The sequence below is a fragment of the Alligator sinensis genome, unplaced genomic scaffold (genome assembly GCF_000455745.1).
Source record: "Alligator sinensis unplaced genomic scaffold, ASM45574v1 scaffold1032_1, whole genome shotgun sequence".
Classification (NCBI taxonomy): domain Eukaryota; kingdom Metazoa; phylum Chordata; order Crocodylia; family Alligatoridae; genus Alligator; species Alligator sinensis.
The window spans coordinates 1,034,331-1,051,111 of record NW_005842450.1 but is presented as its reverse complement, the minus strand read 5'-3'; the positions used below and the strand labels follow the sequence as shown (position 1 = coordinate 1,051,111).

General features: G+C 63.2%; 2 protein-coding genes across 2 annotated transcripts in view; one reads left to right on the top strand and one right to left on the bottom strand.

Moving 5' to 3' along the window:
- The window catches only part of LOC112551391, a 20,780-nt gene extending 8,680 nt beyond the window's left edge, over positions 1–12,100 (bottom strand). The window contains exons 1-3 of the mRNA XM_025212229.1: positions 12,059–12,100; positions 11,766–11,964; positions 3,763–4,110 (exon numbers count right to left, since the gene is read on the bottom strand). Coding sequence (XP_025068014.1) covers positions 3,763–4,110; positions 11,766–11,964; positions 12,059–12,096 — 585 coding nt within the window. The 5' untranslated portion in view covers positions 12,097–12,100. The remainder of the gene's footprint in view (positions 1–3,762; positions 4,111–11,765; positions 11,965–12,058) is intronic.
- TCF15 (transcription factor 15) lies at positions 2,306–6,241 on the top strand. Its single transcript, XM_006030509.3, has 2 exons — positions 2,306–3,429; positions 5,763–6,241. Exons 1-2 carry the CDS (start codon positions 2,422–2,424, stop codon positions 5,835–5,837), a joined length of 1,083 nt encoding a protein of 360 aa, XP_006030571.2. The 5' UTR covers positions 2,306–2,421; the 3' UTR covers positions 5,838–6,241.
- Positions 12,101–16,781: the final 4,681 nt, after the last annotated feature.

Sequence of the window (16,781 nt, the reverse complement as noted above, 5' to 3'; positions counted from 1 at the left end):
CCCCCCGAGGTGGGGATGGCCGCCCGGCCCCTCCGGGCCATCTGCTCCCTGTTTGTTTACCTACGCCGCAGTATCACGGCCCGGAAAAACACTCCTCCGAGGGGCACAGAGCGGGGCCTTGCCCTGGGGAGGCCAGCACAGGGAGAGGGGATCCCTGCCCCCGGCTTTGCAGCCCCCGTGGAGACCCCCTGCATCCAGGACCCGTTCTGCGTCCAGCTCGCGTGCCGGCTACAGTGCATCTGGCACTGCCGGCGCCGTCTCAGCACAGCTCTTCCTGGCAGTCCTGCTCCAAGGGACGGGTGACTTGCCCAGGGACCCCCAGGTGGCTGGTGGCAGAGGCAGGCTAGGGTCTGGAAGCCCTGACCTGCCTTGTCCCAGACTCGCGGTCTGCTCACGTCCCCCTGGCATCTCTTCTCTCCCCCTGGCTCTGTAAGCTGCGTGGGGAAGGGGCTGTCCTCCAGCGCAGCAGGGTCCCTGCTCCTGGCTGGTGCTGGAGCCCGGGGTGGGGGCGGGGGGCGGCTCATGCATGCTTCTCCCCCTGCACACCCCCAGCACCCCTCTTGCTCCACTGTGGTCCCCGGTATGCTGGGTGCCAGGGCAGCCCTGCACACCATGCGCGGTCCAGCGGGGAGGGTTTTTCCTGCGCTACGAGGCTCCCTCCTTCGCCGTCAGCTGGCCTCCATGTGCTGCCTGACAGCTGCACCTGAGTACACAGCCCCTGCCGATCCGTCTTGCCGCCTGTCAGGGGCTGGGGGCTGTCCCAGCCCAGCCAAATCACACCCCAGCAGGGGGGCCAGCATGGAAGAGCCCCCTGCCCGGGGTGGGGAGGGGGGAAGAAAAGCTGTGCTCCGAGCTCAGGAAGGCCTGGGAGACAGGCCGGTACGTCTCCGCGTGGAGCCGTCATCTCCGAGGGTCCTCCCAGCCCTCCGTCTGTCCATCACGTCCGGGGCCAGGGCCATGCATTGAGTCCGTCCTTCTGTCATCTCTGTGCTTCAGCCGCCCCCGGGCTGTGCGAACGATGGGTTCAGGGCTAGAGCAGATGTGCAACGGCTTGGGGAGCTCCTGCAAGGAGCCATCGAGGTCTCCACGGTGCTTTTTGCTTTTAGCTTTCCCCAGCCCGGCCTGCCCTGGGGGGTGCCTGCCTCCCCCCAGACCCTAGGGCTGTCCCCCCCATGCCCACAGCCTTTCCTTGCTAGATCCACAGGTAAAGAGCAGCCCCGGATTCACACCTAGATACACACGCAGCCCTCGAGCCAGGGTCGCTGCTCCAGCCCAGGCAGGGGCCACCGAAGGGCAAGGGGATGTGGGCACTGCTAGGGGACGGCAGGGTGGAGGGGGGCGCCCTGGACGCCTGCCTGGATGATGGCGGCTTTGGAGGGGGGCTGCAGGGAGGAGTCAGGCTGGCACAGAGGGGCGCACCGCGGGCCTGCCACCCCAGAGGCTGGACAGGTTGCAGGGGTCCCTGGAGCTGCCGGGCATCCCTGCCACCCTCGGGGTGCTCTGGAAAGGCGCTGGGCCTGCTCTCCCTGCAAAGCTGCATCCCGTTTCCTCCCCGCCGCATCGCTGGGGCTGGAGGCTCTTTGGGGCAGAGACTGCTCGGCTCTGGGATTCCCTCTGCTCCCCCCGCCCCTCCGCGGCAGCCCCAGGCCGTGCCCTCGTGCAGGGAAGGGGCAGTGGGCAGGGAACCGGGGAGCTGGCGGGGGTCTGCACCAGGCGCTGCTCTCAGCCTGTTTGCTTAAGCTGCCTCCACAGCTTGACCCGCGGCGCTCCCGGATCCGCACGCTCGGCCTCGGGCCGTGGGGGAAGGACGAGCAGGAAGCCTCGGGCTGCTTTTCTTGGCTGGCTTCCCCTCCTGCCGACGCTCTCTGGGGCACGCGGCGCGGGGACCGGGAGTGGAGCACGGACCGGGGGCCGAGAAAGCGAGAGAGCGCGAGCTGCACGGCTCTCCGGCAGGAGGGAAAATCTCTCGGCTATAACTCACCGGCGCAGGAAGCCGGTGGTGGGCAAAAGCTCCCCATGCGTCGGGGGGTCAGAGCCGCGGGGCCTAGCCCCAGATGGAGGCCTCCGCCGGGCTGGGCTGGGCTCGCGCCCCTGGAGAAACTCCTGCGGCTCAAGGCTCTCGCTCTCCTTGCAGGAAAAGATGTGAATTTTCCACTGCCGGCACACACCTTCCTCCCGGAAACGCTCCGGGCCAGGCAGGCGGCAGCCCCGCTCCGGGGCAGAGCGTGTGACGGGCAGGGCTTTCCATCGCAGCGGTTGTGGGGCGCGGGGGAGCCGCTCGCTTCAGCTCTGCGTGCCCCTGGGCTCGCTGCAAAGGGCCTGGGCTGGGGGGCCTCGGTCCCAGTCCATCCCCACTGTGGCACGGAGCCTCCTGCTTCGTCATGCCCCCGGTATCCAGGCCTGGGGACGGAGGGGCTCTAAATGGAGCCGGACAGCTGGCCGCTGCAGGGCACCAGGCCAGATGGACCCCCAGCAAGCCCCCAGGAAGAGGGTCTTGCAAGGGGTCTGGCTCCATGCACCCTGTTTGGACTGCGGCCACCCTGCGGAGCCATGTTTGCAAGGTGTCTGCGCTGCCCGCGCGGCCCCGCTCCTCCTCTTCCCCCAGGGCAGAGGGGTCGGAGCCATCTCCCTGCACCCGCGGCCGCTAGCTTTAAATTCTGGGGGCCGGGGCAGCACGGCAGCCCCATTGGCTGGCCGCGAGTCAGCTCCCGGTTCCCAGCCCCTCCCCGGACTTATATACAGAGCCTGCTGCGAGTCCCCCCAGAGCGAAGGTACCACCCTCTCTGGCTGTGCTCGGAGCAGCTGGGAAGACGTCAGGACCTGCCGAGAAGCCCAGGCGTGGGCAGGGCTGGAGGTGGGGGGTCCCCAGCGCGCCGGGGAGGCGCTGAGACCCACAGCTTCCAGCCTGGACCGCGCCGAGCGGGGACCTGGGTCCGGCCGGGGGTCCCTGCCATGGCTTTCACCATGCTGAGACCCGTGGCGGCACATGTGCTGTACCCCGACCTCAGCCTGCTGTCGGAGGACGAGGAGAACCGCAGCGAGAGCGACGCGTCCGACCAGTCCTACGGCGCCTATGAGGGCCTGGAGCCCCACGGGAAGGTGGCCCGCAAGCCGGGGCCGCTGGTGCTGGTGAAGCAGCGGCAGGCGGCCAACGCGCGGGAGAGGGACCGGACCCAGAGCGTCAACACGGCCTTCACGGCCCTGCGCACCCTCATCCCCACCGAGCCCGTGGACCGGAAGCTGTCCAAGATCGAGACCCTCCGCCTGGCCTCCAGCTACATCTCCCACCTGGCCAACGTGCTGCTGCTGGGCGAGGGCTGCGAGGACGGGCAGCCCTGCTTCAGTGCCATCTACGGCGCCAAGGGCGAGCTGGAGGGCAAGCAGCCCCGCAGCATCTGCACCTTCTGCCTCAGCAACCAGAGGAAAGGGGTGAGTCCCCGTCGTCGCCCCCACCCGCCAGGGAAGGAGACCGCAGGGCTGTCGCTGCAGGGCACCGCGGAGGCAGGGATCTGGGGGACCGGTGCAGGGCGAGGGGAGCATCAGCGGGGCACGCTCAGCTCCCTGAGATGGGTCGAGGCAGGGCAGAGGGATAGGGCCACACTGCATGCGAGCCCAGCAAGAGCCCGGGGATAGGAGCAAGGTCCGGCCGGAGCATTAGCAGCTCTCGGCTCAGTCCTGCCCCAGCCTCTTGCCGGCCGGCCGTGCAGATCCAGTATAACCACGCAGAAGCTGAGGGAGGAAGGGATGGGTCTCTGCACTCACCTGGGTGCCAGGGCATAGTCTGTCCGGCTGGTCACAGAAGCGGGATGCCCGCATGCTGCCCCTCAGCTGCTCGCTGCTCCTGTCTGGCCTTCCCCTCAGGTTGCCGGCGCGGTCACCGACAGCTGGCTCGGGACCAGCGTGTTTTGCTTCACACGCAGTTAACTTCACAGTGGGGGAGAGACAGAGGGTTGGTGACGTGCCCCCCACCTCCCTCCTCTGCAAGCCAGTGTCTAACCTGGAGGGCAACAGGTCTGCAGGGGTGGCATCCAGGCAGACCTCAACCTCGGTCCTGGGGTTTGTCTCTACTTCTGGGGTCTCTTGGATGCCTGGAAATGCACAGCTGGGTCCCTGGGGTGGACAGAGGGTTGCGGGGGAGCTGAGCAGACAGACCCGGAAGAGCCAGCAGCCCCTGCAGCCAGATGTTCAAGCCAGACACACACACACCCCGCTCCCGCATCACGTAGCATGTGCTGTTTGCATGAGTTGTGTGCATGTTCAGACCAGACACAGGCCTGAGGTCCAGCCGGGGACCTCAGCTGAGGCTGAGGGCCTGAATCCAGACCCCAGACCCTGAGGCTGTGCCCCCAAGTGCGTGGCTCCAGGCTCATCTCCAAGCCCTGAGCGAGTGGGCAGCACGGGGGGCAGGCCTGGGCAGAGGCTCCCCCGGAGGAAGGGGCTGGAGGGGTTTGTGCTTCCACCCCAAGCCAGGCTGAAACCCCCTGCCCTGACCCCCGCCCCGTGCACCAGCCAGGAGGTCACCAGCTCTGCCTGGGGTGGGGAGCACAGAGCAGGAGAGAGGAGCCCGAATGCCCAGCGGAGACCAGGGCTGCAGCCCCTCGTCCAGGTTTCATCTGCACAAGGACGGGAGAAATGCAGAGGTGCAAGCGTTCACCCCGTTGTCCTCCAGGACAGGCCACCATGGGGCTGGGGCTGGGGCTGGATGTAGGGGCAGCATCTCCCAGGATCTACCCCATCCCCTCCAGGCCCCTGCATGTGCACAAGCCGATCCCTGTACCTGGAGGGACTCCCCTGGCAGCCCATGCTTCACCCCCTGGATGAGGCACAGGCCCACACTGCTGCCCGAGACCTTCCTTGTTCCCCCTGGCTTCAACCCTTCTGTCTGCCCCTCTCCTCTCCCATCCCTCCCCTCTCAGCTCCCTTCTGGGGTTTGGAGCTGTCTAAGATGAGAGACTGAAAGCCAAGCCCCCCTTGCCCCCCAAGTCCGGAGGCAGCAGTGGCCCCTCACTGCTGGGCAGTTTGCTCATGGGGGGCAGGAGCCAGGTGCAGCCACAGACAGAGCCGCCACCTGCACCCCCGGGGCACCCGCTCCTGTTGGGGACGACTCTGAACATCCCAAGTGAGGAAGCCTCCATGCTCTCCCAAAAGAGAAGGTCTAGGGGTGGGAAAGGGCCAGCCCCAGCACCAGGATTGGCACCCAGGTGTCCGGCGCGGCCCCGTGAGCTTCTGCTGGTCAGTGTCCTGTGAGGCCTCTGGAGCTTTGGGGTGACACCGGTGGGGAACGGGTGCTGCGGCCGATGGCCGTGCCCTGGAGACCTGGGCTCCAACCCCAGCTCGGGCGACAGGTGGAAGCAGCTGTGTGCCTGGGTCGGGCTGGCACTGACCCCAGCCACAGGCCTCTGTGCTCCCGTGGTCTGGGGCAGCTCATCGAGGCTGGACGGGCTGAGCTGGGGGAAGCTCAAAGGAGAAGTGCAGAGGAGGAGGGTGGAAGGAAGGGCAGAGCCGGCTGGCACAGGGCAGGATGGGGAAAGGGGAGAGGCTGGGGAGCAGGAATCACGGCTGGGGGGCCTGGGTGGGAGATGGGTCTGGGCTCTCGGCAAGCCGATGGGGGGGCCTTGCTTAATCCCCTCTCCCGCCGGTACTGCCCCTCTGCCCCGGGGCAGCTGGCCTCCACTGACTCCCACCCATCGCTGCGGACATGCCCTGAGCCTCCTGCCCTGCCCTGCGCCCCCCATCACTCGCTTCCCCTCTCTTCCCTGCAGGGCAGCCGGCGGGAGCTCGGGGGCAACTGCCTGAAGGTGCGAGGGGTGACGCCCGTGCGGGTGCCGCGGAGATGAGACGGGGCCCAACACGGCAGCCCGGCGGGCCGAAGCCCAGGACACACATGCTCCGCACTCCGGAGTGGGGGGAAGGTGCCAGTCCCCCCCCGGACCCCCGGAGAAGACGAGGCCACGTGGCATGAGGGGCTGCTTGCTGGACTGTAGGGACACAGAGGGCTGGGGCTGCTCAGCTTGGACTTGAGGGCAGGACCCGATCCTGTACCATCCCCGGCGGATAGCGAGCACCCCGGCGACGCCAGGACCCCCTGCCTCCGGGGGGTGCCGGCCCGGTGGCTGGGCTCCGAGGCGCAGGGGAGCTCTCCCCGGGCCGTGGCGCGGAGCATGGCGAGAGGGCAGGGTCTTGCCGGGCTGGCCACCACGAGTCATCATTTCAGCAGGTTTGAAAATAAAGCTATTTTTGGATCAGCCGGCGGGTCTGCTCCGGCCCCAAAACCCGTCTTGCACCCAGCCCTGGGGAGGGGGCACGGGGGCTGGAAGGAAGCAGAGGGGGCTCAGGGCCACTCTAATGCATTTCCCAGCTCCCCAGTGCAGCCCAGGCCACGGGCTGGACCTGAAACCATCCACAGAGGGGGTTTGCCCCAGCCTGGACAGTCCCGTGGCTTTAGCTGCTGCTACAAGGATCACCTGCCACCCCAGGCTCCAGGTGGGGGGGACCTGGGGACCTCTTCTAGGCCCATGTCATGCTTCCTTGAAATCCCCAGGAGCCAAATTCTCCCCCCCAATTTCCCCGGCATGGCGTGGGTGCAAAGCTCCCTCAGGTGCCAGCGGGACCTGCTGGTAACAGAGCACTTGGGCGTGCTATCGCCTCGGCTGCGCCATGCCTGCCTGCATAGCTGTACTGACTCCTTGCTTGGAGGAAGTCTTGAGAGCCCTGCCTGCATCTCCGTGGTGGTAACGCAGTGGGGACCAAGCCCAGCCTGGGGCCTTAGCCCATGCTCACGTGCTGCCCTGCATCAGCCTGTTGCACAGGCTCCCTTTAGCCTGGGATGGCCCTGGCAGGGCTGGGAAAGGTGCAAGGAGGCAAAGGGGACGCAGCTGTGGGGCCGGCCTCCCGTATATAGAGCAGAGGCTGCAGGACCGGCCGGCCCGGCCCGGCCCGGCCCCAAGGCCACGCTGGCTGGGCAGACAGAAGGATGCATCAGCCGGTGAGTCAGCCCCACGCCCCTGGGGCTTTCCTGGGGGCTGCAGAGCAGTGCTTTTCCCAGGCCAGGAGAGGACAGCGCCCACGGGGCCTGGGAGACCGGGCACCGGTGGGATGGAAGAGGCGGTCTTTCCCCTTGCACATGTGAGCGCCACCCTCAGATTCGAGGGGTCCCCCCATGCCTCCACGTGGTCCTGCTGTTTGCCTCCTATCAGGGCTGTGGCCGTGCCCTGCGATGGGCCAGGCTGGGGGACGGCGGGGAGGGGGAACCAGCAGCATCCCCAATGGAAGGAGCAAGGGCTGCTCCCCAGGGTGTGGGGTCCCCCCTCTGTCCATCTGCCTCCCTCCCTCCCGGCTCCCTTCCCCCAGGGGTTGATTTATGTAGCTGACAGCGCGGCACAGCTGTGAGCCTGAGTCCCAGGCAGGGCCGGGGTGGGTGGGGAGCGGTTTGTTCTCAGCGTGTCTAATCTGTACCAGACCCCGGTAAACAGCCGTGAGATTCTCCAAACAGCCCTGGGACATGGGATCCCTGCCCCCGGGTTTATGGGAGGGCACGGGGGGGCTCGTGTCGGTAAACAACCGCAGCTAGATGTGCGAGGGGGGTGCTTCCTTTGCAAGCCCTGCAGCACCCGGGCAGGCCGGAGGTGCGGAGGCTGAGCGGCGCTAGCATATGGCTCCCGTTGCCGCTGTCCGTGCATTGGGCAAGGCCGTGCTTGCACGTAGCCGCCGGGAAGCAGGGACGGGGTGAAAGGGTACGGCAGGGTCGCGGCGGACGTGTCTCCGCCGCTCACGCTCTCCGTAGGTGCGCAGACCTTCGCCGCCACGTTCCTTCCATCCCCGCGGCCCCGGGATGCGTCCCTCTGCCTCCCTCCTTCCCTTGCTCCATCTTCCTGAGCTCGGACACCCTTGGAACAGCTCTTGGCCGCTTTCTCTGAGACAGGAAGGTGTCCCCGAGTCTCAGGAAGGAAAAACACTCAGTGCTGAACCCACCGCAACCATCTCCGAGGGACTGGGGCTGGCGGGGCTCCAGGCCTGACATCACCTGGGAACTGGAAGCAGGACCGCAGCTGCACTCGGCTCCTGTTATTTTTCTGTTTAGCTCGTGTTTTTTAAATGTTCTTTTTATAGCTCGCTTTTTCCCCTCTCCGTTCCCCTCCCAAATACTTCAGGCTCTCTGAGACTTCAGCGCGAAGGGCCAAAGCCTGAGGAATGCGGAGAGGCCGGACAGCGCGTTTCTTCCTTCCCAGGAGCCAACTCCCCTGTTGCATTGCACCGGGGGCGTCGAGGAAGCCAGGGCGGGGGGCTCGTCCCAGAGCCCAGGGTGCAGGTCGGGCTGGGGCATCCCCCACACAGGAGTCGGCAATCCTACAGAGATGCAATGCCAGGCTGGGAGCCCTCCCTGCAGCCACTCCCCAAGGGTGCTAGGGCAGGGGCGGGAGCCCAGGTGCAACCGCGAGGCGAGGGGTGGGAGGGAGGGATGGAGCCATCCGGCCAGGGAAGGGATAACCGCAGGCCTCCGACTCCTACTCGTGGTTGGATGAGCAATTGGGCAAGTGCTCAGACCCCAGGGCAGGGGGTGAGAAGCTGACTCCTCATTTTTCTGCTGTGTCTGGGATTCGGAGGCTTTCCCCCTTGAGCTGAAGGGTGCAAATTGGGAGGCGCTGCCAGGGGCATTAGAGCGGGAATGTCTGAGCCCCTCTATAGGCCAGACCTGCCCCGGCCCGTGGTAACGGGGGCCCTGACCCTGCGTCGGCCCTGGCCGGCTGTGCACAAAGCACCCCGGCTCTGGGGCACGGCGCCTGCCCCCTCCCTCCTGGTCAGACACATCCCGGCGCATCCCTGAGCAGAGCATCGCGCTCGGCCCCAGTGCCATGGACCCTGGGGGGTGAGCTGAGCGCCAGGGCCCCCAGCAAGAACCCCCTCTCGGGCAGCTCCCCGGGGCTGGGTGCTGCGAGGGTGAAAGCTGGGGGGTGCAGCACTGGGGCAAGCCAGGAACTGCTTGCTGACCATGCCCCCAGCTGGGAAAGCTGCTGTGGGAGGACGTCTGCCTCCATCCACACATGGGAGTATGCCCGCGCCCGCACGGACAGCTCTTTATCGCCCACCCCAACACCCGTAGCCCCTTGCTCCTCCGCGCTGGCCGCGCTCGTGCTCTCCGGCTGTTTGCTTCTCTCTGACTTCCTCCATTCCTCCTCTCTCTCCTCTCCAGTCCCAGTAGGGACAGGGTGTGAAACGTACTGCGCGGGGTGAACAGCAGGTTAATCTCCGAACGGAGCTTCCCTCTGCAAACAATAAGACAATGCCCGGCCGGGGGCTGCCTGCGTAAACCGCCCGCCCGAAGGGAAGTTGTAATATTTGTATTTAGCAGGCAGTAAATTAGGAGAAACAAGGAGATAGGAGGCGATTACAGCCGCGCTCCTTCCAGCCCGTCCAGCGGGGACCCTTGGGGCCACAGCCTGGCCTGAAGGTCACCTGAGCTGCTCACGTCCAGGACAGCAGCTCACCCCAGCGCAGGGCAAAGAGACCCTCGCACGAGGCGGCCGCCCCATGTTGCCCCTCGTGCCACGGCTCGGAGCCTTGCTGCAGGCACGGCCATGCAGCCGGGTAGACGGGGCTGTCGGGATAGACCCAGCTGCCACTCCACTGGGCTCAGGGGTGGACTCCAGTGGGGGGAAGGAAAGCTGGAGAGGGATCCAGCAGCCGGCCCCCCATCCTGGCACTGCCGCTAGCAGGGGGCAAAGAAGCTGGCCAAGGAGCACGGCCGTGGATGGAGCAGGAAGGGTCTTGCCTCTCTGGAGCCGTGGTGCAGGAGATTGCTGCTCCTCCAGCTTCAGCCCCTACTTTGCTGCCAGGCTGCAGCCCTGGCCCCTGCAGCCCCTCCACAGCAGAGAGGAGAGAGGGTCCCGGTGCCCGGCTGTGCCGGGTGGGGGGAAGAGGCAGGCCTGGCTTGTAGGGCCCCCCCTCACCAGCAGGGTCCGGAGCTTCCTGCTGGTGCGCGGCCCCGGGAGCTCGCTGGGAGCGTCCGTGTTTCGGAGGAAGAGGAATGTTCCCGGGTGAACTGGAGCCAAGGGCTGCAGCTTGCATGCACATGCACACGCGCCGACATGCACACGCAGGTGCACGTATGCACGCTTGTTGCCACGCATGTGCACACACATGCAGCTGGGAGAGACAGACAGAAGCAGGAGGCAGTTTATGGAAAGGGCGTGTGGCCCACCCCACGCGTGAGGGCAGGGCCTGGGCCGGGGCATGGGTACAGCTCGCAGCTAACACGGCATGGGGATGGCAGGGCTCCCAGGGTGTGCTGGCACGTGGATGGGGGCAGGTCATTTCAGGCAGGCCCTGGCCCCTACCAAAGGACTCTCCCCAGGCACCACATTTGGGGACTGGGAGCAGTTATGGAAACCCGGGGGTCAGAAGATAAGACCCCGCTTCCTCTGTAGGGAAGAGAAGGAAGCGCCAGCTTCCATTAGCTGCCAAAGGACAGAGACTGTGCAAAAGGGGCTGCACAGGGCTGATGGGGTGCTGCATTGCACTCCTGCCTCCCCAGTGCTGGAGCTGAGGCCCTGACCCCCGGGACCCTCCATGGGGGTAAGGGAGGGGCCTGCCTGGTGTCAGTGCATGGCGCAGTGGGGGGTTGCAATGCAGGAGAGCAGGACAATACCCTCATTAGCACCCCCGAGGCCATGGGAGCTGGGATCAGGGACATAGGGGCTGGGCTAGCACTAACTGCTGGTCTCCCAAGCTGGCAGAGTCCCTGCCTGGCTCCGGGGAAGGTCTGTGCATGCAAAACCCCCAAATATGGGGGACCCTGGATGCCATCCCGTAGCATCCCAGGTCTTGCTGCCTTTCTCATGCATGCACCCATCAACCCCACAGCAATGGGGCACGGGTGGCCTGCCAGGGCAAGGGTGAAGGCCAGGAGACAGGGGTGAGCAGGGGCAGCTGGGGGGGAAGGTGAACTGCGGAGGGCAGGACCGGGCAGAGAGATGAGCGTGGCGCGGGGGCCCCGGCTCGTGAATCAGCCGTTTGCCCCCCACACGGCACATCCCTCCGGCCCCCTCGCTGCCCACACGGGCCCACGTCAATGCCGCGGCAAAGGTGTTGGAACAATCACTGACCACCAGCTATTTTTAGGCACTTGGATACGGCCGGGCCGCTGACAATGGGGGGAAGGGGGCTGGCCTTCCCCAGTGGCCACTCAGCGGGCGAAGGGCCTGCGAGGTTTCCTCGATGACTTCGCCTTGTACAATACAAGGAAAGCGCAGCGGGGAGATGCTCAGGCCAAGCGCTCCGCTCCTCTGCCTGATGAGAGTGACCCTGGGCAGCCGCGGCCAGGCCAGCGGGGGCGGCCGGGGATGAGCCCCCCGCGTGTGGGAACGCAGGGGCCGCACTGCACGGACTCAGGCTTTCCATGAGGCAGGGCCAGGGCTTTCCATGAGGCATGGGGCTCCAGCCTGGCTCCTGCCTGTCTGCGGCTCCCACCCGTACGCGCCAGCGGGCCGGAGCGCCGCAGCCTCGCCCAAGCCCTGTGGAAGGTAGAGGAGAGGGTCTCCAGGGCAAAGAGCTTACCCCAGCCCCTCTTCACAGTCCTCCACCCTGGGACGCTCAATTGTGGGCACTTCAGGGCAGCCAAAGCCCCGGGTGACAGCCACTGCTTGCCAGCTCAAGGAGCAGAGGGCTGGAAGTCCTGCTCCGTGGGCACCCGCCGGCGACTGCTCCGAGCCCCTTGGGTTGGCACAGGGGAGGGGGCTGTCTCGGCATGCATGCGTGCTGTGTCTTACCTTGCGGTATTGACCCCATGGCCATGCACCCCAGGGCCAGGAGCCAGCTGCCAGCCTTAGTCCCGCTCCATTTACTTCCTCCTTCAGTCTCCCCCTCTCAGCCTGAGCTTGGCACAGAGGCTGGTGGCTGGTTTTCTTCAGAAAATGCAGATTTCCTTGGAACGAGATCATGGGTTTCCATGGCAGGAAGTTGAGAAGCCTGAATATGGGAGACGGAGTTTGCAAAGGTTCAGAGCTCGGGGTCTGCACGACACAGGGAAAGGGCAGGGGGCTCAAGTCAATCTGGTTCCAACCCTTGCCATCCAGGAGCCATGCAGCCCGGGCAGGTCATTCGGGTTCGGGTGGGGAGGGAGGAGAGCTGGGACAGGGGTGAGCGTGGGATGTACCCGGGGGCGGGGGGGAAGAAGGGGGCCAGAAGGAGCATGGGATCTCAGATCTGCTCCGGACCAGGGCTCCCCTGGGAGCCCTCGGGGAAGCTGCATGTTGTGCGAAGGCATTGTCCAAGAGACGTCACACCCCCGGCGACCCCACCCCGCTCCCGCCCCGGCCCCCCAGCCGGGGGGATATGGCCTCTTTCCTTTCTGCTTTGTTTTGGCTTCTGTTTCCTTCTCCGTGGGTCTCTCCGGTTCCTCTGGGGAGCAGCATCCAGCAGCCCCAGCTCTGCCGCTCCGGCCCAGGTCCCAGGGCTGCGCTGGAGCCAGCTGGGAATATTCCCCTGGACCTCTCCCCTGCGACCCTGCCCTGCACGGTCTGCTGGTCCCATTGCCCTGCTGGGATCATCCAGGACCCACTGCTGGGACAGGGAAGGAAACCGCCCTCCCAGCTGCAGCCCTTCAAGGGAGATCTCCCTCACCCCCGTTTCCATCCACCTCACTCCCTGGCTAGTTTCTGCTCTACCCCGCGCTCCAGGTGGGCCCCATCACCTGCCAGTTTCCATGCTGGTCCCCGCTCCCCGCACTCATGTCCCTTATAGATCACAACATGGTTCTTTGCGTAACTCTGATATCTTTTATTAGACCAACTCAAATAGCTGGAAAAATTCTTCAAGAATTTTGAACCTTGTCTGCCTATAACCTTAGACCAACACGGCTACAACCTGGACCCTTACAGATCACAATGCATTGACGGAAACTTTGCACTCTAGCAGCATTTCCAGGGAGCATTTCAGGCCATGCAATGAGAGACACAAGCCTTTGCCCAGGCTCTGCTCCAGGAATACAGCAAAAACAGGTGGTAAGGGCTTTTCCTTGAACTGAAGGAGTGCTGCGGGCCAGGGCGGAAAGGCCGGGACACTGCCCTGCTGCCTGGCGATTGCCCTTAGGCTGCACGTGGGAGCTGCACCTCATGGCAATGGGGGTATCGGAGAAGGGGGTGCTGCTGGAGCATCATTTGTAACCTTGCTGTTAGCAAATTTGTCCCCTAAGAGCAGGGCTCCCGCAGGCTTGAGCTTGGTCTGCATCCAGCAGGCTCTGAAGAGCCCCACGTCACTCTCTGTTGCTCCGTAGCTGCAGCCCCACTGGCCCCTTCCCTCACTTCCGGGCAGGCGATGATGCAGCCAGACACGGTACGGCCTGAGCCAGGCTAGCCCAGCCCAGGGCTCCCATACAGCCTGCATTGCTCCGACACAGCCTGATTCTCCCAGCCCTACTCTCCCTGTCCTCTTCCAACTGTGCCAGGGGGCTCAGTTTGGATCCTTCTTCTGAGTCAATGGCATCCCCTCCATGCTGGGACTGCCAGCAGGGGGGAAGGCAGTATGAAGGCCTGGATCTTGCAAAAACACAAGCACTGGTGGGACTTTCACTGGGTTTCACAGGAAAGTGTGCTTGGCCAGGACCTTGCCTCTTCTTTTGGGGTAGCAGGTCACGTGTTGTCTAGGCCATTTTGTCCCCCAAAGTCTGGCCCTTTCCCCTTGCTGACTCTGCAGGGACCGGACCGGCTCTGAGCAGGGCTGGGATAAGCCCCCGGTTCTGAACAGAAGATCAAAGTTGCCACCTGGTGGCAGAGTCTGCGAACAGGAATCTCCGGCTCCCACGAGATGGACGGGGCATCGTGTCCGAAAAAAAGGAACTTTAAAAAGCCGCTGGGACTTTGCCTCCACTCAGCCCCCCACTCCCCCTGCTCAGCACCCTGGGTCTGGCAGGCTGAGCCCAGCTTTGCAAGAGCAGCGCTGCATTTGGGGACAACCAGTGAGGCAGAGCCCAACTTCCTATCAAGATTTACTGGCTTCTACCCCAGGAGAGCACAAAACAACTGCAGACTCTCCCTGTGCCTGAGGAAGGGTGTTTGTTTGTATGTCAAAGCTTGCAAAGAACATTTTTCCACCTATTTAGTTGGTCTAATAAAAGATACCACATTTACCCAAGACAACCTTGTCTACCAGGAGTTTCAGCAGCCAGGGTGGAGTATCTGACCCGACCTCAGTCTTGGCTGCTGAGGGACACTGCAGTGAAACCTGGTTAATTCTGCAGGAAGCAGCCCTGGAAGTGCAGGAAGCAGGGCCAAGCCCATGAAATTAGCTTGCAATTGAAAAGCAATTAAAATGCATCCAAATGATCTATATTAGGGTAGGACTTGGGCAGGCATTAGCAGGCAAAACTAAGACAAAGGGCAAGCCTGAAGACAACAGTCCCCTTCTAGCAACGTGGGAACAGGCCTCGCTGGAGTTTCAAATCCAAGCTGCCTTTTCAGTTATTCAAACACTTAAAGGAACCATCCAGACACAGCGACAGACCCTGTGAGCTTTTCCACTTCCGGGTTTTCACAGGCAAAACCTCTCCCCCAAACTTTGCAAAAGAATTTCATGCCTGGGCATGATAAAAAAAAATGCTCCAAAAGAGTCCCTAATCCCACCAATGCTGATGCACAGGCTTAATTTTATGCGCTGTTAGTTTTAGTAGCTACTCTCAGCACATCAGATTCAGCACATGCCGAATTCAGTGCAGAACTGGAGCTAAAGATAGTACGAAAGAGCAGGAAATTATAAATAGCCCTGTCAGCCAGATCGTCATGTTTTCTATGGGAAATCCTGCCACACTAGCTGGGCCCATGGTAACAGACCTTAGGATCTGGACCACGCACACTCAGCGCAACCTGGTGCTTCTCCGATGCAACCATCACTGTGTCCAGCTTCAAGCTGTCGGAAGAGCCACCAGCACATGCTGACGTTGCCATTTTTTCTAGTGCTTGTTATGACATCGCACGCTCACCTGTTACCATCACATTTTGCTGTGAGATCACTTTTGGTATACTGTGATCACAGAATAGTGCATTATGACACCAGGTTATGACATCACATTAGTGCATGACTATTGCATTTAGCTATGACATGCATTTTGAGACACTGTGGGTACGTCTACATGAGACGCTTTGAGCACAGTAGACTAATTCTAGTGCTCATTAGTGCAGTGGGCAAAGCCCGTGCTAATGCGCGAACATACAGTCGAATTAGTCTACTGTGCATTAGCGTCACCTAAGTAGCACTGGTTGCTGAGCATTTAGTTAGTAACTATTACCTACCCTATTAGTACCTATTATACACAGATTATGTTTAAATATGATATCATCAACCCTGGGCACACCACGGCCTGGAATTGATATGTCAGCATCACAGAATCATAGACTCACAGACAATGAGGGTGGGAAGGGACCTCAGGAGGTCACAACTAGTCCAACCCCCTGCTCCAGGCAGGACCAGCCCCAACTACTTCATCCCAGCCAAGGCTTTGTCTACCTGGGTATTGAACCTCCAAGGATGGAGACTCCACCACCTCGCTGGGTAACCTACTCCAGTGCTTCACCACCTTCCTAGTGAGAGAGTTTTTCCTAATATCCAACCTAAACCCTCCTTGCTGCAACGTGAGCCCATTGCTCCTTGTCCTGATGTCTGCCCCCACTGAGAACAGCCCAGCTACATTTTTGCAACTCCCCTGCAGGGAGCTGAAGGCTGCTATTCAATCCCCGTCAGTCTCCTCTTCTGCAGGCTAAATCAGCCCAGTTCCCTCAGCCTCTCCTCACAGGTCATGTCCCCCAGCCCTCAATCATTTTTGTTGTCCTCTGCTGGACTCTCTCCAATTTGTCCACATCCTTTCTGTAGTGGGGGGCCCAAAACTGGACATAGGACTCCAGATGTGGGCACGGCACTCCAGATGTGGTTAACTTGTCATGTGTTAACTTGATGTGTGACAGGCCAACTTGGCAGTGTTATGCATGTGTGATATCACTGGGCACCTCAGGAACGGCGACCACAGGAGCTGAGCCACTTGCAGGTCCCAGCTCCTAAGCCAGCCCCAGGGCCCTGCCCAGAGCCTGCAGATCAGTGCTCCTTCCCGTGGCGCTGGTCACTGCCAGAGACTTGTCCTCCTTGTGCCAAGAGAGCTGGAGAGAAACCTGTGGCCTCAGTTGCCCGGACTCGGGGAAGCAGCTGCGATTGGAATGAGCGGGCTGCAAAACAAAGGCGGCTGCAGAATGTCTTTGACAGGTGTTTGTGTTGTTCTCCATGTCTGGCTGCGGTGGAAAAGCCCTGCCCAGTCCTTACGGACCCCAGGGGACGGTGCACAGATCCCCTCCTTGGGAGCACGGCGGGACTCGCCCGGTTACTCAGCTCCAGCATCAGCCCGGTCCCCTGAGTCCCGGCTCTGCTGCACACACAAGTCCAGGGGGCCGGGGTGGAGCACAGCCCCCGAGGCCCCGAGCCCGGCAGGCTCTAGGAAGCACTGCAACAGGCTCCCCAGGGAGGTGTTAAGAGTCTCCATCCCTGGAGGGGTTTAAGACCCGGCTCGACAAAGCCCTGACTGGGCTGATGTAGCTGGCACTGGGGCTGGTCCTGCTTGGCGCAGGGTGCTGCAGATGACCCTTGCAGCTATGAACCCACCCCCTCCCCTGCAGCGTGCAGAACTACCCCTCCCAGAACCCACTGCGCCGCCAGCGCATGCGCAGCCGCGGGACGAAACGCGAAGCCCCGCCTCGCCCCGCCGCGGCAGCACGTCGCGAGGGGAGGGGGTGCCGCTTCCGGACAGC